Source organism: Hyla sarda, chromosome 1 (genome assembly GCF_029499605.1).
Source record: "Hyla sarda isolate aHylSar1 chromosome 1, aHylSar1.hap1, whole genome shotgun sequence".
In the NCBI taxonomy this organism is placed as follows: domain Eukaryota; kingdom Metazoa; phylum Chordata; class Amphibia; order Anura; family Hylidae; genus Hyla; species Hyla sarda.
The window spans coordinates 186,937,865-186,961,076 of NC_079189.1; the positions used below are offsets into that span (position 1 = coordinate 186,937,865).

At 41.9% G+C, this 23,212-nt stretch overlaps 1 protein-coding gene across 1 annotated transcript in view; it reads left to right on the forward strand.

The window, feature by feature from the left end:
* USP53 (ubiquitin specific peptidase 53) overlaps window positions 1-22,285 on the forward strand; it is a 60,172-nt gene extending 37,887 nt beyond the window's left edge. Inside the window, exons 12-15 of the mRNA XM_056565847.1 lie at window positions 121-853; window positions 6,937-7,001; window positions 9,129-9,231; window positions 17,857-22,285. Coding sequence (XP_056421822.1) covers window positions 121-853; window positions 6,937-7,001; window positions 9,129-9,231; window positions 17,857-18,727 — 1,772 coding nt within the window. The 3' untranslated portion in view covers window positions 18,728-22,285. The remainder of the gene's footprint in view (window positions 1-120; window positions 854-6,936; window positions 7,002-9,128; window positions 9,232-17,856) is intronic.
* Window positions 22,286-23,212: the final 927 nt, after the last annotated feature.

Genomic DNA, 23,212 nt, shown 5'->3' on the forward strand with positions numbered 1-23,212 from the left:
AGTGAGCTAATATGTCATATTTACATAGTTTTCTGTCCAGTTTCATCTGCTTGTAAAAATGCTTAGCAAAGTGATTGCCACATTTTACAGTATTGATGAATGTCTATTTTTCTGTTACAGAGCAATCCTCTGGAGCCGTGATATATCCATCAAAATCCTTCTCTGGAACACAACTAAAACCTGCATCTTCTCCTACTAGGAATGGTTTCAGACAGTATCCTGATCCTCACTTCTTCAGCAGTCAAGGTAGAGGGCCATATAAGCAACAGAGACCTGAACAGCAGCCCAGACAAGTTTCTTCCTCCACTACAGGGCAGTCTACAGTTCCTGAATCCAGGCATTTAAATAGAGTCAAAAACAATGCTTCTTCTGGCTATGATACAGACAGCAGTCAGGAATACAGAGAAAAAACAAATGGCAAGAACAGAAAGCCCTGGAGACCCATGCGAGAGACTCTAAATGTGGACAGCATCTTTAATGAGAACGAGAAGAGTCAATCAAGCCCGCGGCATATACCACAATCTAATGGTAAACACCAAGTTGCCAAGGATCAAAATACTAACCACAGCTCAAAAGAGAGTCCGAAGAAAAAAGTCCTAATGACCATCTACGAGGATGAAGTAAAACAGGAATCTGGCAGCAGGAGTTCCTTAGAATCTCTAGGGAAAGGTCAGACTGATAGAAACAAAATTAATTCCGATTCCAAGATGTACCATCTTGACAGCTGGCAAAGAGCAGAGTCTGGGTATGAGAGCAGCGATCACATCAGCAGTGGCTCAAGTAATCTAGATTCTCCAATAATTGAAGGAACTAGTTTTGCTGACATGAAGGGACTTCAAGAAAGTCTATGCAGGTAAAGCAGAATATATAATGAATATCTAGACGCAACTAATGCAATCTGGATAGAAGTTTACATCTGTAACAGCCAGAGATGATGATCCAAGTTCATCCAGACATGATGTACATTAATAGAAATGTGATATTGGGTACAGTGGTCCCTCAACTTACAATGGCCTCAACATACAATAGTTTCAACATACAATGGTCTTTTCTGGACCATTGTAAGTTGAAACCAGACTCAACATACAATGTTGTGGACAGTCCAGATCTGTGAAACGTGTCAATGAACTGACCAATCAGAATGGGCATTCACTGGTAAAACTCCTGTATTACTGAAGCATATGCACTGACTGGTGTCTGGTAGAGCCCCCTACAGTACAGGGTGGTACTACATGTTCTGTACTACTCTTTGGGCCTGGTTTAGCTGCTCCTTTGGACACCAGGTGAGGGCGGCTCCATGTTACTTTTTTTTAGGACATTGTGTGTACCTTACAGGACCCCGAAGAAGATCCTGTCCTCTACATAGACCAGTGCTTCCCAAGGAGGGTGTCCCCAGCTGTTGCAAAACTACAACTCCCAGCATGCCCAGACAGCCTTTGGCTGTCCGGGCATGCTGGGAGTTGTAGTTTTGCAACAGCTGGAGGCTCCCTGCTTGGGAAACACTGACATAGATAGTGATTTACAGCTCCCAGCAGCTCTTTCTTACTTTTATATGTAAGGACTTGTTATATCTTTACTAGTTATCTACTTATTTTTCTTAAATTCTCACTTTTTCCTATTTTTGGATGACATTTTGGTGCCTTTAGAACCAATTATCAGGTTTCCATAGAGTTATGGTCTCAACATACAATGGTCTCAACATACAATGGTTGTCCCAGAACCAATTAATATTGTAACTTGAGGGACCACTGTATTCCTTTGTGTTTCTAATAGTGTACCTGTAATCCTTCTGCTTGTGATAAAGCTTCTTGGTATAGCGCTTGAGTGTTTGCATGGAGCTATGGACCCCTTTGAAGCAGTGCTACGGAGGAACACTGTCATACAAATGTCGTCTGATTTGTTTATGACCTATACTGTACAAAGCTATGTGGCCTCACAGAGACAAACCATGGCACGGTATACATCACTAGGTTAGCCCTGTTACTGCATCCCGTACTAAAGGCCCAAGGTGTCTAAATACCATGATGGAGAGAGTTTTGAGTAGATGGCGTATTGGGTATGGGTTTACAGCTACAGCCAGTTGTCATTATGCCAAATGCAGTGATCGAACCATGTCTTTCTCTGCATTTTAATTTAGCATTTTATCTTAACATTCTATTCACATGAAGAATTGTAATAGACGTCATAAATCAGACATTTTTTGTAGATTGTATTGGTTATACCTGGCAGGCTAAACTTGCAGACCTGTTTTTGTACCCTGAATTTAGTTCAAGGTTGGGTCTGTGGTGATCAAAGAAGTAACAAGTTTCTATCCAGTAATACGAATTGTTTTTATTTGTGCATTATAGCATTATTGAGCCTTATGTAAGGGTCAGAAATCTAAAAGCCAAGTGTGCAGTGCTTACCAAAGCAAATGTGATCTAATGTGTTATAAAATCGGCAGTTCTCCTGTCCACTAGTCCTGCTTGCATACTGCAGAAGTTATTTATTTAGGTAGGGTTCTGTGGTTGACAAATGTAATATAAGATATTTTTGCTAAAAATGCAGCAAGAACCTGTCCGCATATGTAATTATAGCTCCATGAAAAAAGCTGGTTAAGTGACTGGGAAAACGTAAAAGTATTCTGTCTTTGGCTTGTGAATCTAAATCAACCTATAATAGACATGACTATTAACATCAGTGAAACCCATGATCATCCAGCCAACCCTGTGCTGATGGGCAGCGAAATGTCTGTCTACATATGGATGACTCTGATTTGCCTTTTAACCTTAGTCATGTTTTAAGGCTCTATAAAGGGTCCAATATTGGCTTACAAGGCAGCGCTAGAAAGTTTTCTTCCTACGGGAGATGAGCCAAGTTGCATATTTTTTCTTGAATTGTTGCCTGTTAACGCCTTACTCCAGCTCTGTCTCCACAAGGAGAAACAGTACATTCCTTGATATAATAGAACAATTGTATTTTTAGTTATGCCAAAAACAACATTGTTTGTTGTGCACTACAGGCATTCAAGATATTTTTGCCAAAGCCCATAATGTGCTTGTGACCTGGACAGAAGATGCACTTACTAGGCTGACCTGTTTTGTATGCCAAGGGTACACAAGGGTCACCTTCTCAAAACGTACTACTTGAATGTTCCACAGTATATTGTTACTTAAAGGGGTACTCTGCCCCTAGACATCTTATCCCCTATCCAAAGGATAGGGGTTAATATGTCAGATCGCCGGGGTCCCGCTGCTGGGGACCCCCGGGATCTACCATGCAGCACCCACCTGTAGCGGCTTCCAGAACCGCTGGAGGTCCTCGGGCTGAGTCCATCTCGACCACGGGGACGGAAGATCGTGAAGTCATGACTCCGCCCCCGTGTGATGTCACAACCTGCCCCTCAATGCAAGTCTATGGGAGGGGGCGTGACAGCTGTCACGCCCCCTCCTATAGACTTGCATTGAGGGGCGGGCTGTGACATCACATGGGGCGGAGTCGTGACGTCACGTCCCAGCAGCGGGACCCCGGCGATCTGACATCTTATCTCCTATCCTTTGGATAGGGGATACGATGTCTTGGGGCCGGAGTACCCCTGCATATAGCATCAATTCTGGGCTTTATATATCTAAAATATTTCCATTTGTTTAACAATGGAGTTAACAAGGCTAGAAGGACGCTCTAGGGGCATTCATGATGGCCACACATTATGCTGTACCCTTGTTCCAAGGCCTTGTGATACTGTATGTTATAGAATAGGGTGCAAAAAGCTGACTGACAACTGTTGCATTGTGCCAACATAGCACAGTGCAACAAATGCTACAGGTCTTAATGCTGAGACCCACTGCAGTTGCTACCGTATATACTCGACCTCTGGAGGTCCGCAGGTTGAAGACCACTGAGAAGGGATTGACAGGCGGAGAGTTCACTTGAGTATAAGCCGAGGGGGGCGTTTTCAGCACGAAAAATCGAGTATATACGGTAGTTATGTTAGGGAAGCAAGTGGCAAGACTTTAATCAGAGAAGATCACCACCAAACCAATTCAGATATCTCAGCAGGTCCTCATACAATAATTTCTATTAAATTCATTGGAGTGCTGTAAAAGCAAAACAATAAGTCATACTTTCCTGCCCAGATCGATTTTGATTGACAGTCATCGAATGGCTGTAGCTGAGGATCAGGGCAGGCGAGTTATGGTTTATTTTTTGTTTTTTCAAAATTCTGTATTTTTTTTTTATTTTTATTTTTTGTTTTTTTTTAAATATCTCCAGCCATGCATTTCTTTTTTTCATGGTAAATGATTGCAATTTTTGCACAAATTTTAGACTTATTTAAAAAAAACTTTAATGTAGGTGTAGCATGCTTTTTTTTGCAGTGGTTGGGGATTTATCAACTGCAACTTTTTAAATTGTCGCAAAGTTTTTCTGAAGTTATGTCACCTACCTCATGTTGGTTATATGCGATGTAGCTTGTGCTCAGCTTTGTGCAACTAAAGTAGTGATAGTAGTGGTTTGCATTTTCCTTACATCCTTTGTGTATGGTAAACAGAGCCAGCACAACAACCAAATACACGGGTGCATGCTGCAGTGGCAGATACAAAAACACACAAAGAAGGTTGCAGCAACACTCTAGACCAAAAATTGTGGCTTAGTGAACTTTTTTGATCAGACCGCGCCTCCCATCCACCACCACTGTGGATCTTGCTGGTCACCCAGTCAGAGGCTATATGCCCAACTGAGGTGAGTAAGGTAAGCATGTTGGGGTCCCAGTGCTACTACAATCTTCTTTTTGTGTCTTTGTGCACTGGACTGCTCAGGAACACTTTTACCATATGCAAAGCTCTTAAAGGAGTACTCCGGGATAAGTCTCAGATTGCAGGGGTCCGACTGCTGGGGCCCCTGCGATATCCCGTACAGGGCCCTCAGCTCTTTGCCGAAATAACATATTTCGATTACCACATGATGTGGCGGCCGACACGCCTCCTTAATACATTACTGTGGCAGAGGCGGAGACTGCCGAATGCAGCGCTCCGGCTCTCCCAAAGAGATGTATTGAGGGGGCGTTTCAGCTGCTGCTTCAGGTGGTCGGACATGCCCCCTTGCCGCTGACTGTCCACCCCCCAATGATCTGAAACTTAGCCCCTAAGTTTTCTTATCCCGCAGTACTCAAACTGTACATTTCTTGGAGCTTATGGTGTTTGCCGAACTTAAAAGGGTATGTTCACACTGAGCGAAGATACCATCTGGAGTCCGCCGACGAAATACATGAGCGGTATGATCGCGCATCCCTGCGCCGTCACCATTGACTGTGTGAGGGGCAGACTTACTTCCCATGCAAGCCTCCGAAGCTAGTGCTGAGGGGAGGGCAGTGTGAAGGCACAGCAGGGGGAGAGGGGACATACACGCCTCATTCAGCTCCACCTGCCTTCGGAGAACAAAGGTTTGCACTGCTGGTTTAGGTTTAGTTTGTGCTGTGTGTAGTGACAGCCCAGCCCGAGGACATAGGCTTGCACGGGCTGTTGTTTTTTTTTTTCACAGGGTGCTGTGTTTAGATAACAAAACCAGCACCCTGTGAAAGTCTACGTCCTCCCCCTGTTCAGTAAACACCCTGCATAAACAAAACCAGCCGTGCAAGCCTACTTCTTCTGGCTGGGCTGTCACTAAACACGACACAAAGTAAACCTAAACCAGCCTGTGGATTTTCACTGCCCCGCTTGCACTGCCCCCGGATGTCATTCCTCTCCTCCTGAGGAAGAGGCAAGGAGGGAACGGTGTACACGGCTGAGGGAGGTGCAGAACTGCGTCCTGCCGAGCTCTGCCTTCCCCTCCCCTCGCTGTATGTTCAAAAATCTCCGGACAGCTGTGGGGACGGGTGCATGCAAAACTGCATGGGGCGCAGTTCTACACCTCGCAACGGCAATGCAGGGCTCGCGGACTGAACATGTTTTTTCTTTATGTGGATCAATTTCAGCTGCTGAAATTCCGCAGTGTGAACGAGTCTGCAGAAGATCCATGCACACTGTTAGAGGTTCACACAGTGGAATTCCACCTGCCAATTCCTCAGTGTGAACATACCCTAAAATCACCCTTTTATTTTTCAGCCAAGTGTCAGAGGCAGGGCTGAGCTGCACAAATGCCACAGTCTATGTCTCCCCACTCGCTCTCACCTCCCAGCTGTTTTTGATTGACTTTCAGGGCCCTGTACATTAGTCCAGGAGCAGCTTGGAGGTGAGTATTCCACATTCCACTTGGCTGTGGCACTTGAGTAGTTTGGCCCTGCCTCACTGACACTTGGCTGAGAAACAAAACGAATTTTTATAAGTTTGTACCTTTCTTGGAGCTAAAGGTTGCCAGTTTGCTTTAAAACCCTAACAGCCATCCAAGGGTGTCTGCATCTCTTGGCAGCAAATACATCTGGCATTCCCTTTAAAGGAACTGTACAGCCAAAAAAAAAAAAATCTATCCCCTAGCTACAGGATCTCTACAATCTGACTGCTAGGACCCCCTAAGATCTCCAGAATGAGACCCTTGGCCTTTCCACCTGCATGATGCACTCCCATAGACAGTGCATATACCTACATATTTCTATTCTCTATGATGTGTAATAGAGACATCTGTTTGTTTTTCTCAGCTAGGGACCAAATATAATACCCTTGTCCCTATATGTGTTTAACATTCATATCATTAGAATGCAGTTGTGTTTCTTTATTTGAAAATGTTATAAACACGGGTGGATCTATATAGACAGTGCATGAAGCGCCTGGCATGCACCACTCGGGGGTCCTAGCAGTTGAGCTCCACTGTGTCTTTTTGTTGCACTACTAATAAAATGTAACTATAGAATGATACCTGCAGTCCACAAGATTGCATACAGCTAAGATTGCTTTGCACTGCAGCTGTAGATGCTAAGCACCTAAACTTGCTCACAAGTATTCATTGGTACCATATGTATTTCAGTGATCATCAGCAACCAGGAAATGGATTTCTTTCTACCTCTCCGCACAGTAGAAGTCAATTAAATGGTAAGTTATGGAGAATGGATATGAACTGCTGTCATCTGTAACTGTTGATTATATTAATCTTGTTTCCTGAATGCAGAATGAAACCACTTTCTACATAGACTCTATTAGAAATATTCTATTGGGCTGGGCGGTATAACCAAAAAGGCATATTACGGTATGTTTGCAAGTTATGACAGTTCCACAGTATTTAACGGTATTTCCCCGAGGAGGAACTAATCATAGATGACCCCCAGGTGCTGCTGTATTTCTCAAACACCCCCGGCGCTTTAAAATGGATGACTTGTGGGCCGCCAGCGCTTAACTTCCTGAACGCGGCGCTGGAAACGATTAAAGGAAAACTGTCAGATATTTTCTCCCGCACTATCCACAGGTACTGGTGGATAGTGCGGGAGACGCTGGTTCCAAGGAGCCCTACCTTGCTAGGATCCGCCTGGCCGTTTGCCCACAATTGTAGTTTTATTCTATGTGTATATCTTGCTGTAACTGGCACAGGCGGTCAGCGCCGCTTATGAATATTCATCCCTCCTCCCTCCAGCTCTCCCTTTCTTCGTCGCTCCTAACTGGAGGGAGGGGGGATGAATATTCATAAGCGGCGCAGTGCCAGTTAGCTGCAGAAGCCCCGCCCGTGCCAGTTACAGCAAGATATACACATAGAATAAAACCACAATTGCGGGTGAACGGCCAGGCGGATCCTAGCAAGGTAGGGCTCGTTGGAATCAGCGTCTCCCGCACTATCCATCAGTACCTGTGGATAGTGCGGGAGAAAATATCTAACAGTTTTCCTTTAAGTTGCGAGCTGGAAGCTGTCACCTCCCCCTGCAAGTGCTAAAAGGCAGGCTTTTAGCACTTGCAGAGGGAGGTGACAGCTTGCCGCGGCTCACATCTCATTCATTTAAAGCGCGGCCTGCAAGTCAGTCATTTAAAGCGCAGCCCGCAAACTCATCTGCGGCTGATTATTCATTCGAGGGGGGGGGGGGGAGGGGCCCAACCAGTATTGCAGTATGGGAAAAATTCATATCGTGCGGGGAAAAAATGTTGGTATTCGGTATGAACTGGTATACCACCCAGCCCTATATTCTACCTTTTTAGTTACTGCTCAGAAAAAAAGTTCTATGGGGGAGATTTATCATTACCTTCCTGACATATTTTTTTGGACTATAATTTGGTGCAAAATGTCTGCGCAAAAATTTCCACAATTTCAAAATGGACAACTTTGACATAAGTGACTGTGAGAGGCAATTTTTTGGGAGTGTAGCTCATTTTAGTAGGTAACTGTACTGACCATATATCAGACTGTGGCAGTCTCCATTCACTCTTGAAATTGAAATCCCATTAGGCTGCCCTGTATTTCAGCGTCCATATTATAGCTGCAAAGCCCAGACTCTTGGTTTTGTTCACATAAACCATGGAAGTGTCTGGCTGATATAATGGGTGCTAAAATGCATCTGTATCATTACATTCATCTGACAGTCTTGGCCTGAAACAGCAAATCATTCTAAGTTCTTAGTGGATTGTTCACTAGTGTAAATTACAGGGTTACATTCCTGAACACAACAAACAGAACTACTTTGTTAACATCTTATTTTTGTACATGAAATATGTCCCACAGCCTTTGTTCAGATAATATAGCATTGATCCTACAGGCCAGAACACCTGCCATATTTAGTTTTGCAAAGAGCCCTGGGCCAAGCTTCCCAGCCGAATCACTAGCAGGTTTTAGCCATGCATGGTTCTGTGTGTCAGCAGAAGAGAAAAATAACACTTCTATTTTTAAATGAACTGGAATCCTGAAGACAAACCCTTCTGGTGTCAGTGAGCATTACTCACGGTTAGGCATGCCTCCCGCATGTTAGTGTTTCTGGTGGATCTCTGCTGTCATCTGCTGTATGGTGTATGGAACTGCAGCTGAATAGTTTTCATGTTCCAACTTTAGTGTACTCTCCTTTATTATTGGCAGAGTAGTGTATTATACACAGTTACAGATTTGGTTTAGGATTAGTAAACCTGTTAAGGTTACTTTTTTGAAGGCCTAGAAGGATGAATAGCTAATTGTTTAATTTTGGGGTAAGGTGTATGTGGGGTTATTCAGGTTCATGATGAATGAATGCTTGCTATTTTCTTTTCAAGGTTACTTCAAAGATTATAATGGCTTGGATCGTGCTAGATATGAAGATCGGTTATCCCCAGTTCCACGTGAGCCCTTGCATTTGCACAGTCCATCTGGTAAAAGGTAGGAGTAGCATTTATTTTTTGCTGCCTTTTATGTTTCATGAAGTTACCAGTACAATTATCTATTGTCTATCATGAAAGACTATACAGTAAGCGGTATAAATGTGTACACAATGTATAGCTAACTACTAGAGAAGAGCGAACTTACAGTAAATTCGATTCGTCACGAACTTCTCGGCTCGGCAGTTGATGACTTTTCCTGCATAAATTAGTTCAGCTTTCCGGTGCTCCGGTGGGCGGGAAAAGGTGGATACAGTCCTAGGAGACTCTTTCCTAGGAATGTATCCACCTTTTCCAGCCCACCAGAGCACCTGAAGGCTGAACTAATTTACGCAGGAAAAATAATCAACTGCCGAGCCGAGAAGTTTGTGACGAATCGAATTTACTGTAAGTTCGCTCATCTCTACTAACTACACATTAGATCTAATATGTACAATTGTGCTCAAAGGTCTGACTACCCTGGCAGAAATTTTGTAAATTATCCAACATTTCGCATCATGCAAAAAATTACCTTTCTCTAAAATAGTGCTTTTGTGAAGCCATTTATTATAACGTAATTGTTTTGATTCTTTTTAAATCCCGATGATGCCAAAAATCACCCAAATCGCTCTGATCAAAAGTTTATATACCCTTGAATGTTTGGCCTGGTTATAAACACACTGGTTAAAAGGGCAATTAAAAGTATCTTCCCACACCTGTTGCTTTTTAAATTGCAATTAGGTTCTGTGTATAGTCAGTGGTGATTTATCAAAAAGTGTAGAGGTTGAGTGGTGCAGTTGCCCATAGCAACCAATCAGAATGCTTTTTTATTTTTTTTGAAAAGTCTCTAAAAAATTGAAAGACAATTTGGTTGCTATAGGCAACTGCACCACTCTTACTCTGCACGGGTTTTGATATGGATGCACTGAACAGGCTAGATACTGAGCCATGGGGAGCAGAAAAGAACTGTGAAAAGACCTGCTTAACAAGGTAATGGACCTTTTTAAAGATGGAAATGTATATAAAAAGATATCCAAAGCCATGAAAATGCAGCCAGTACTGTTCAATCACTTGACCAAGAAAGATTTCAGCCACAACTGCCGGAAGAATTATTTTGGCATTTAACCCCTTAAGGACCACAGGTTTTTTCCATTTTTGCACTTTTGTTTTTTCCTCCTAACCTCCTAAAAATCATAACTCTTTCAATTTTCCACCTACAGACCCATATGAGGGCTTGTGTTTTGCACCACCAATTTTATTTGTAATGACATCAATAATTTTCAGGAAGTGTTTAAAGGTCCCTTTAGACGGCTGTCAAAACTGAACTAAAGGATTAATAGCCGGCCGTGGCAATCGCCACATGTCTGTTATTAACGCCGGCCCTCAACTTCAAGAATCAGCTGGGGTGGTGCCCGGTATGGCGCGGGAGCCCGTGCCATACCCCGTTATGGGAACAAGAACGTGTATACATGTCCTTAGTCGTTAACCAGTTAAAGGAAAACTCACAGGAAATCTCAGGAGAAAAACAAGCTCCTCTTGAAAAAAAAAAAATTTTGTGGTTGTTTTAAAGAGCACAATATGATGATCCATAAACAAAAATGAGCTGCGTGGTCGAGTTGCTTGAAAGACGACTTTACTGTGCCAATGCCACAGAAAAGCCATATTACAACATGTCTGACAACACCTTGACACTCCTCCAAGCTTCTGGCACATTGTAATTTGGGTGTTGAGACCAAAATAGAGCTTTATGATCACAACCATAAGCACTATGGCCGGCATTTACCATTGTAGGTGTAAGTGAAGCATTTTTCTACACTTTTTTTGTGTGCTGGTAATGTGTAGGAGCACCAGCTTTATTAAATGGTCACAGTGCATTTGATAAATTTTGTGCAGGTACACGTTTTCTGAAATGTAGTTTTAGAGACTTTTCAGCGTCTTTGCGTCTTTTTTGCATCTTCACAAAAAGGGTCAGTTCATAAAACCCGTCCATATCATGTGTTTTGCCAAAATCAGCGGATTGCAACTCAAAATCCGCCGAAATGTGGAAACCAACAGAAGAAAAAGTCACAAATAAACCCTGCTTGCGCCTTTTTGTATACACAAAAAACTGTCTAAAGACAATAAATGTCAGCCTATGTTTGGAGAGGGGTCAAAATCAAATCAAAATAAATACATTCCCCACTGTAAAGCAAGGTGGTACCTCACTGTTGTTTTGGGGGGAATGCAGCATGTTATCAGAAAATACTGGCAGACAATTTGCAATTAATTTACAAATCTGTTTTTACTTTCTGACACCACTGATGTACCCCTTTAATAGATTTTTTTTTCCTTTCCTGCAAATCACATGCACTTAGCCGGGACCATAAGGCTAGAATTCCACTGAGGCTTTTCATGCAAATACGCCGATAAAAACACCCATTTTGCCACAGTGTTTTTTTCTGTGAAAATACACCACAGCCAGATGTTGGCTGCAAGTCAATAGTGAACTGCAAAATGCCAGATCCAATTGACGTTTTTCATTTTGGCGTTTTTTTAATCCTTTGGGCGTTTTTCAGCTCTCTTGGGCTCAGAGGCTGGTTTTCAAAAAACGCCCTCAAATTCAGTGTGGCATTTTTTTCGGGAAAATCTTGGCGGTTTCCTCCCATAGAAGTCTATGGGAGTGAAAAAACGCCAAGAAAAACGCCATGTGGGTTTTACCTTTTGGTGTTTATGCAGGTGGTTTTTATAATTTCTCGTGGACTTTAGCGATCCAAAAAAGTTATGCAGATACCTTTTTTTGTTAAATTTCATAGGGTACCATTAAAAAAAAAGATACAGTAGTGATGGGAAAAAATTGTATTTAACTAAATTTATATTTATTTATAACAAAACTTTTATAAATTTTTAAACAGGGATCAATTTATGTGGGCGGGCAGAGAACTAAAAATCTAGCCGGCAATATAAAAAAATTTAGAAAGGGGCCATTTAATTATAAAAATCTATTTTTTATAATTTTGTAAAACTTTTTTTTATTAATATATTTTAGTTGTGTTTAATAAAATGTGTTGTTTTTAGATTTTTTTTATTTTTTTTAGGTAGTACTACTACTCCCCGCATGGAACAGAGTGTTCCATGCTGGGAGTACTAGTACCTACAGTTAAGGTCAGATCACAGCGGGTGTCACTTGACTCCCGCTGCAATCCTCTGGTATAAGCTATAGAAGCGGGTGGCAGCCGCACTTGTTTGGTTCCCTGCCCAACACTATACTCCGTGTGATGTGAAGTTCTCTTCACTTCACAGATTCATATTTCCCGCTGAGAGCTGTGATTGACCAGATATTGTCGACAACTCACAACTCTGTCACATATACGAATCTGGGATGTGTAGATAACCTCACATCCCAGCTGAGTATAGTGTGGGCAGGGGACCAGACAAGTGCGGCTGCCGCCCGCTTCTATAGCTTATACCAGAGAATCGCAGCGGGTGTCAGGAGTGACTCCCACTGTGATCTGACCTTAACTGCAGGTACTACTACTCCCAACATGGAGCACACTTTGCTCCATGCTGGGAGCTGTAGTATCTGCATTAATAGACAGATCGCAATGGGTGTCAATAGGGACACCCGGGCCATCTGTCTATTAGTACAAATACTACAGCTCTCAGCATGAAGCAGAGTGTGCTCAATGTTGGGAGCAGTAGTCCCATCTTTCACGGCTTCCCCAAGACCCACAAAAACACATTTCCTCCCCCGCTCCGCCCAATAGTTGCGGGAATCGGATCTCTACAGGAACATTTGGGCGAATGGTTGGATCATCTCCTACAGCCACTTGTTGCCAGAACGATGGGATTTATTCGAGACATGAAAACCCTTCTGCTAGCCTCCAAATCTCTCACATGGAACAAACAAGAAGAGTGGCTTTCATGTGACGTCACTGCCCTATATACGAGCATACCCCATGAGTCCGCCCTGTCAGCAGTGGAATTTCATCTCAATAAATACTCCAACTATAGTAATGACCTCAAACAATTTATACTCGATGTATTATTTTTTGTGCTGAAGCACAACTTTTTTTCCTTTTGATGGACAATTCTTTTTTCAAATTACTGGATGCCCAATGGGAGCTAAATTCTCCGCGTCCCTAGCCAATCTATACATGGCTCACTGGGAGGAGGTCTATCTGTATACAGCCAATAACATCTACCACCCCCTTGTGGGGTGGTATGGCAGGTATTTAGACGACCTCCTCCTAGTGTGGCGGGGGTCGGATGAAGAAGCAGTTTCATTTGTGGATTATCTTAACCTAAATTTACATAATTTGAAATTTGCATATGTACTAGACCACACAGAAACTAATTTCCTAGATGTTACTCTAACAGGAGATGCGGAGCAAAATCTGGTCCACACCAGAATGTACAGAAAGCCCACTGCGGGAAACAGCATTTTACATGCCGAAAGCAACCATCCTAAACACACCATCCGCAATCTCCCGATTGGAGAACTAATAAGAGCAAAAAGGGCTTCCTCGACAACATTGGCATACGAATCCAGTTGCAGAGACATTGGTAACCATCTCAGAAAAAGAGGCTACACAAAACCCATCTTAAAGAGAGCACAGTGTATAGTAGACTCCAAGAACAGGGAAACGTATCTAGAAGAACACACAATACAATCCCGAGAGACTGAATCCACACACATGGTTACTTTTTCTACACCATATAGCAGTGACTTTCAGGAGATATGTACTATCTTGAGAAGGCATTTACATGTCCTTTTCCAAGATGAAACTACAGCCCACCTCCTGGAGCATGGCACTCGTTTTGTAGCGAAGAAGTGAGTATCCCTTAGGGACCTTCTTTCTCCTAGCGAATTTGCATCTAGAGAGACCACTCAGACTTGGTTATTAACCACTGGTTGTTACAAATGTAACGCTACCAGATGCACATGTTGTAACCTCATGTCTAATGGATCCGCTTTTACATCAACCGTTACAAACAGGACATACCCCATCAAAACACTAATCAACTGTAACTCCATATATGTAGTGTACCTGGTCACATGTACCAGCTGCCAGAAACAATATGTAGGCAGTACAGCGAGGAAGTTAAAAACACGTATTGCTGAACATTTTCGGTGCACTACTAACACCCTCATGAGTAATCGCTCTGTATCCGGGTTAACTAGACATCTCCGAGAGCAACATCAGAACGATTCAAGAGGTTTCAAAGTTACAGCAATAGAACAGGTGTTTTCATGCCGAAGGGGAGGAGATAGAATGGCGAAACTTAGGTCCCGTGAGGCATGTTGGATCCTTGTATTGGATTCTCGCTTCCCAACCGGCATGAACACAAAACACGACCTGATGTATATTTACTAGAGGTATGTCCTAGGTGAGGATGCCACATTTCAAATATTCTAGTTATGACATGGGTACACCCCCGTAATCCCCCTCATTTTTCTTGGCCCTCCCTTTTCCTTCCTTCCCCTTTCCCCTTCTTCTTGACATAGGTTACATGGTAGATATTGTTCATGTGCTGCTATTATAATTAGCTATAGATGCAGTTTTTTCAAACTACAATACTGGGTGTGCAATATGGGACTAGACATGAATATTATAACATCCAACTAACAATTAATGGTAGAATATTCCAAAATATGTACTATTCTAACCTATAGGTTTTCTCTTTTTTGGTCCCCCTGATATGCTGGGATTGATACTGTGCCACTGTAGACATGTGACAGTTTTTATATGTTCCGTTTATTTTCTTTGGGAACCGTTCACTGTTGCAGTTTTTCTACCTACAACATATGTTATTTTGTTACACTGTGGTTTATTTATTATGACTCAAAGGCACACTGTGGCTTGAAGATATCTATGCGTGGACGTTGCCACATATATTATTATATTGGATACTTGTGGTATATGCCCTTGGTGCACATGGTCCACGTGTGTATGGATATGCGATATAATTATCTTTATAGACCTATAATGACATAGTATAGTTCCACATATGGTTTAATTTTGGACCTAGTATTGTGCATACATCTAACAGAGTATTCACACCATGCGTTTTTTGAATGCGGTTTTTGTTTAATTGATGTCCCATATATGACCCCTTTATATATGTACAACCGGTCAGCAACCTAAATAGGTCTGAATAATAATGCCTACACATGGGCCACGCTATGCTGCCGGTGTCAGTTCATATGAATGAGACATGGCCTCCGTATACGTAGTGTTGAATGTCATGCACTCACCTTGCACATGACCATCCATCCAGTCCAGGTCTTATAGGTGTTTTCACCATTGATCTACGTCACTACCCTTCCGGGATCCGGGCCTCCTGGTTTCCGTTCGGGGTCATTTGGAGTTGCACTATATAAGGGGGCACTTGCCCGTTATACTATGTGCCACGACTAAGAGCCAGTACAGGCTCGAAACGCGTCGGTTTCCCTTCCTTCTTTTTTATTTCCATCATGGATATCCTTTGTTTTTAAACATGCTACAATATAGGTGAAGTTTTAACTTTCTAATTGGACTTATTGGAGCAGCTGGAGGCCCCCCTGCACGTGTGCTTTCTTCTTCCATAGGAGCAGTAGTACCTGCAGCAAGGGACAGATCAGAGCAAGTGTCAATCCTGACAACTGTTGCGATCGTCCTGATGTGAATTTTGGCACTCAGCTGTGCTCACGGCTATAAAGCGGGGAGAACAGCTGATGCTGAGCAGTAGATATACATTATATATCTACTGCCCAGCAAGAACTTACAGTGAGCCTGCAATGTGTATACAGTATTGAGATTACTGGCTCACTTAACCCTTTGCTGAGCTGTGCGCTACGCGCCAGCCTAGCTAAGAAAGAGTTAACTTACATTGCTGGACAGTGTAGGTTAATCCTTTGGGCGGTATACACTATATACAGCTGTCTATAGATAGCTGTATATAGTGTATACAGAAGACGAAGAAGTCCCCTTACCTCCCTCCAGTCCCGGCTGGGTCCATGTGGCTCCGCCCCTAGTGGTGATGTAATTGGGGCGGAGCTACAGACGGGAGCCAGGCTGGTAAGGGAGGTGAGGCTCTGTTCACATTGTACGTTTTTGTATAATGGGAACAGACCCTTCTGCCAGTCTTCTTCCAGACAAGAGGACTCCAGCTGTTACTAAACTACCAAAGGCTGTCTGGGCATGCTGGGAGTTGTAGTTTTGCAACAATTGGAGGCTCCCTGTTTGGGAAGACATTGCAATATGGCCACTCCCCCCCCCCCCCCCCCCCCCAAATAAATAATAAAAAAAAAAAAAAACGCATTTTTATTCTCAGCCAGATACCAACCAAGCAGCAACAGCCTGATGTTACCAGGGTGGGCTAGGACCATTGTTACTGGCCCTCCCTAGCCTAAATAACGCCAGCCTGTTACCGCCTAGGCCCAGGAGTGCCATTTTTGATGCTCCGGGCCTGTTGGTAGCTGTTCTTCCCGGCACCCCTGTGGCGGTGGGTACCGGGGTAATAATTGGGGGTTAGTTTTTGAGGCTAACGCTAAGCCCAGGCTTAGTAATGGAGTCCGTCAATAACACTGCATCCACTACTAAGCCTGAAAATTCAAATAAAAAAACCACATTGGAAACATTTTTTATTTAAAAAAACTCACCCACAGCCCTCATTAGCCATTTTATTAAAAGGAAAAAAATCCAGTTAATCCGCAGTAGTCCTCCGAATCCGCCGTAATCCTCTGCATACACAGATCTGAAACGGGAAGAGAAAGAAACACAAAAAATGGGTTAGGACATTTTTGGTGCTCTCTGCTGGGGAGAGCACCCATAATGCAAGTCTTCCCATGTCTGGGCATGCTGGGAGTTGTAGTTTAGCAACAGCTGGAGTCTCCATGTATGGGAAAAACTGGCAGAATGGTCTGTTCACATTATACAAAATGTGACAATGTGAACAGAGTGTCACACCCTTACCAGCCTGGCTCCTGTCTGTAGACCCTCCCCCTAATGATGTCATCACCAGGGAGGCGGAGCTACACTGACCTGGCGGGGACAGGGAGCGAGGGAGGCAAGTGGACCCAGATTCCCGGCTCCTGTATAGTATACACGGGTACACTATGCACTCTTGTATACTATACGGCCGGGGGAGGTGAGTAGTGATGCTATACATCACTCCTCATCTCCTTACACTCTGTGGACAGTGAGAAAACTGCCATGGGGGACAAATGTCCACACACCAGGAAAAACACCAGAAAAACTGCCAAAATGCAGGAAAAAGCAGTGTCAGTTTTTCCTGGTGTTTTTGCTGGTGGGAAAAACCTCAGTGGAATCCTAGCCTCACACTGCAGATTTTCCTTATGATCACTGGTGTGATCCGATCCTCATACACACACAGTAGTAACTAACTACCTTTTCTAGATAGAATTAACAGATGCTGCACAATCTCACTAGGGTAAGTCACAATGCAGTGACTGTACTAGATAACTTCTCTTCAGGGTTTGTGTTTTTAGCTGCAGTATGTGCACAGGATATTGCACAATGTTTGTCTTCAATACACTGGTGAATCTGCAACAACAGTTAAACTTTGGAAATCTCTTTTGGATGCTTTTGTGACAAGTGCAAACTGTTTACAGTAATCTTTTCATTTGCATTTCATATTGTTAACTTATCTCCTCTTTCTTTCAAAGGAAGCAAATTGTTGACCGCAGGAAGGACATTCGCTCACCAACCCTTTCATTACGTAAAGAATACAACATGAAAGAGGTGCAAGTTAACAAACCAGAAGACTCCCGGGAGACTTCTTATCTGTCACCTTGTTCTCCAGAAAATTGTTGTTTGCACATTGAGCATTCACCTGTGGTGCAGACAAATGGTCAAGCAAACTCTCCTGGCAGTCCCTCTGCACAGTGCAGTAGGGTGCAGTATATCAACGCTCCATATTTTTCACCTGATGAAGAGCAGGCCAGCATCAGAGAGGACAGCTGCTATGTGAATCACCGCGATTTGACCAATTTACCTCCTCCTCTTCCCCCTAAAAAGTATACAAGGAATGCTATGTCAAGAACCGAGCAGAGTTTTGCACCAGTGACCCCTGTTGCACATCTGGACACATTGTCTCGTTTACATTCAGTCATTGCTGAGAGGCATTCACCTGGTGATTTTGTCAGACCAGATTCTGACATAGACTACTATCCAAAGAAAGATGAGTTTCACGGTAGTGACCTACAAATAAGCATGCCAAATGTGTCTGGATCATCAATGTATGACTGCCGGCCAAAGATGGTTCATCAGACTATGGATCCCATTTCCCATGTAAATGATACAGTCTCCCTCACTACATATTTCTCTGTGGACAACTGTATGACTGACACATATAGGCTAAAATACCATCAAAAGCCCAAGGTCTATATGACTGAAAGTACAGCATTCCTCAGGGATCCTGGACACTTACAAGTATCTGAGACAGTTACTGAACCTTCTTACCATAGACACATAGATAATGCTCATCATTCACTTTCAAGATCAAAAGCTTTTGGGACTGTACCTTGTAATAGGTAGACTGAATGATCACCGTGTTATATGTAAGAATATGTAGAAAGGTTTCATTTCTGGCAGAACAGTCAGACATTGCCTAGGGTCAGTTTAGCTGCATGACATACACGTTACCAGACAAACTTGCACACTTGGAATTGGTGAACAGTGAATGTGGCAACTCCCATCCTTAACCACAGATTGCACAACACATTGAAGAAATAGAACATTGCTCATTTTGCACCATGTTTATCTATAGTCATGTCTATATGACCTCAGATCTATGGCCTACTTCTAGGCCAAGTTAGTCATTATTGGCTCATAATGAATTTAGCATTTCACTCCAGTTAGTTGTAATTTACATATAATGCAGCTATTCAATATAGCTTAAAGCACATCGGCAGCTTATTGTTTTAAAGGAAACTGTATATTTTTTTTTCTACATCAGGAAAGAAAACCCATAGTAAATTATGGATGTGCTGAGATCCAGATTTTTCACATTTAGTTCTCCTGTTTTTTTTTTTGTTTGTTTTTTTTAGCTTAGAAACATGCGTCAGGCAAATGATTGATTATTAGAATAATTTCCCATAAATATTACGTCCAAGAAGTGATTGTGCCCATAGGCATTGCTGCCGCACCTACTTTTAAAGCATGAAATGTTGCAGACCTTGCACATATGGTTTTAATATGTATTTTATATGATATGGTCATTTTTTTTCATGCACTATATTTTTTTGTTACCACAATCTAGATTTTACACATTTGTAAAACCCCTGAATCTGCAAAAAAAAAAAAAAAAACTAGCATAATTCTCATTGTCCTATCTTTGTGCCACCTTTAATTGATGGTTCCTCTTCACACTATTTTATAGACAAATTTATTTTTTCAGATAAGGCTGCCAGTAGACTATTAGTCTATTATTATTAGTCTAATTAAGTGAAACCTCATCTTTTAGTTTGCAAACTAATGATGAACTGCCATTAAACTTTTTTTCTCCTGCTATTCTCCCCAACGGCTGTCACACTACCGTGTGAAAAGGGCCTAAAATGGTTGGAAACTCATTGATTGAAAACCATGGGGCAGTTCAGGATTAAAACAGAAAAATGAATAGGGCTAGTTGCACTCATCCACCTTGCAAAAGGTATTTTGTAATCCTATTCTGTAATACAATAGCATGGCTGGCCACATATTCTGGTACGTGTTAAGTTAAGCAGACCTACAGCCCATTAAATGCATAAGGGTCAACTGCCAAGAAAGTAAGAGATAAAAATATTCCAATGGCACGTTGTTTCCATGTAGTAAAATATTTTCTACAGTGTACAGAAAATTAAAACACAGCGTGGGGAAAAAATGCTGATTATATCCTATAGGTACTTTAAGCTCCATAGTCATTGAGTTGGGTAGGCCAGGCTTTTTAGCATAAGGGATAGGGTTTAACAGCCGTAAGGATGTGTTCAGATGTGGCAGATTTGTCTGATTTTTCATTTAATGCAGGCAGGTTTTGCAAAGGATTTAGAAAGGTAGAGGATTCCTGTCCTCTCTACATTGGTTTAGGAGATATCTGAGATTGTCCCATTCATCTTAATATGGCATTTAAAAATTCATGTTAAGATGTCCCATTCAAGCACATACTGAACTTGCGTGTGAATGTACCCTACTATTGATGATAAAATGCACTTGTATTACAGCCATTGGTAAGTGGTCGTCGGAGTGCTTCTAGCGCACTCCTTCAGGCATTTGCCCCTTGTAAAGGGGATGATCTTATAAATGGATATCCCTGAGGAACCTTGTCAGTTTAAGAGTCTATTCACACGTACAGAATTCTGCGCAGATTGGATGAGCAGGATTTTTTGCTGCAGATTTAAATGTAAATTGAATGAATTAAAATCCTGCGCATCAAACCTGTGCAGAATACTGTGTGTGTGTGAATAGACCCTAAAGGGCTTTTCTGATAAAAAAAAAAAAAAAAACATTTTAAACTGTAGAATAACTTTCTTTACAGATTTATACTAATTTGTTACTGTCTTTATGGTCTTTCCTGTTTTAGTCTACTCTTGATGCAAACTGTGCTCTGTTGTATCTCAATTTCTTTACTATCTTGTAATAGTGTTGGCTGATTTCCCTACTAGAGTGACACGGACAGAAAGTCTTCCAGGATGTGCACCAGACAGGAAGTTAAGCTAAAGACGACAAAGCAGACATTTTGCATTAAAAGCAGAAGAAACACATGAAAACCCACAGAAATATAGTAAAAGAACATCTTATATTGGTAAATAGTCATTTATTAGACAGATGAAAACATGTTGGAAACCTCCTTCACATCCTTGAGGATTTACAATTAGCTAGTTAACACTACCATAGCACAATATAGCTTTATAACACAATTATGTGCATTATTTGTTTTATTTTTTTAAATCTTTTACAGTAGTTTAAAAAAAAAAAAAACTATTTTCTGAGATGGCTGGATGCACATTTGAAACATCCACTCCTAAGATCTTCTAGATTTGATACACAAGTCGGCACACATTAGTTTGTCAACCATGTCAGGAAGAGAAGAAGCCTTGAGTACGCCGACTGCTTTGTAAGCATTGCCTGTGTAAATGTAGTTATGTCTACACAGTTAAAGCCTTTCTTCAGATACACTCCAGTGGAAGCGGTTTTATTGAACCTGAGCTGAGGTGACGCTCTCTATTTTATTGGTTTTATAATTTCAATGAAATGTGTCTTGAGTACAAGTGACAACTTCTTATTTGTAGAATATGACCTCTTATCTTTGTATGGCTTTGCTTCCGTGCCTATTTATACATATATTTTGTGTCCTGACATGAAACTATAGATTTGTACTACAGGAAATTCTATTTTGAAATGGCTTGTTATATTAGAAATATGTCGTAACATTTCCTTGTTTGTGTTGGGTTTGAAAATTTAACTGACTTTTTATTTTTGTTTACTTTGCAATGTGTGTTTGAATTTTGTTACATATTTTTGTAAATTTTTGTACATTGAGCGCTAGACAAGTAGTGTTTATAATCAAAAGAATGTTAATGTGCAATATTTAGTGGAAATGCTTTTTTTAGTGATTTTACTAACCATATGAGCCTGAAAGATTTTTATATGGAGTACGCTGAATTATCAGATCTAAATTTATCAACATATTGGAATTATGACATGTTCCAAATAGTTTAGTGTATGGCCCTGAGAGGATGTGAACTATTTTTGCACCATTTTGCTCTATTTTCTAGGTAATAGGTTACAAATCTTACAGGGATAGGTCCACATTTTATAATATGTTAATGCAGAGTGTATTCTTGTGAAAGTAAAGGATCTCTTTATAGTGTAATGTTGGTGAAGCATTATCAGGGATATAGGGTCAAAAAAGCACAGTAATTCTTGATCTCAGTGTCACACAGAGACAAGCACAATACCTGAATAAAATATGGTACAAATATCTCATTTGCCTTTATGTATAAAGTTGGGGCAGTGATCTGAACCTGACAGACTATACTACTGTATAATTAGGACTTGACAGCTTTAAATAAAAATTGGAATGACTTTTTTTTTTTATATATATTTAAAAACAAACTTTGCACTAAAAAACAAGTTCATTGAACACTATCAAATTTGGCACAGAGAAGGTTTGTGCCTGCAAACTTCCACATTTAAAAGGTGTACTCCAGTCCCAAGACATTTTATCCCCTATCCAAAAGATAGGTGATAAGGTGCCTGATAGTGGGGGTCCCGCCGCTGGGGACCCCCACAATTTAGCATGCAGCACCCACATGTAAGTACTGTCGGAAGGTTTGCAGTCTTTTGCCTCCCGGCCGCGGCGACGGATTGTGACGTCACGACTCCGCCCTTGTGACGTCACGCCCCTCCCATAGACTTGCATTGAGGGGGCAGGGCGAGACGTCACGATAATCTGTCCCTGTGGTTGGGAGGCAAAAGCCTGTGAACCTCCAGCACTTCCGGCAGTACTTACAGGTGGGTGCTGCATCCTAGATTGTGGGGGTCCCCAGCGGTGGGACCCCCATGATCAGACACCTTATCCCCTATCCTTTGGATAGGGGATACGATGTCTTGGGGCCGGAGTACACCTTTAAGCACAGCAAGCTAGTTGCTGCTGTGAAGCTCCCAAGCACAGATGATCTTGTCCAACAAGGATTCTGGAAAAATTTTCTTGGTAGCAAACAGTAACAGACATTGGAAGGAACATGAACATAAAATTATGTATTGATCATATGGTATTTCTGTATGTAGCCTCTATGAAATATGTCCACATGTTAAGACAAAGAACAAATGTTTCTGTAATAAATTGTATTTTCTTCGAAGAAATTTGATGGTTTTTTTAATCTACATTCATAGTTTACTGATCTATAGACAATCTGTAAAGTAGTACTAGTGGTAAACACCTTACCTTTTTATATAATGCCTTAGGACTCCCAGAGAGGTGGAAGAGCCCACTGTACTTTACTGTACATCTGCATGCTTTCAATTCCATAAGGTTTTGTCTGC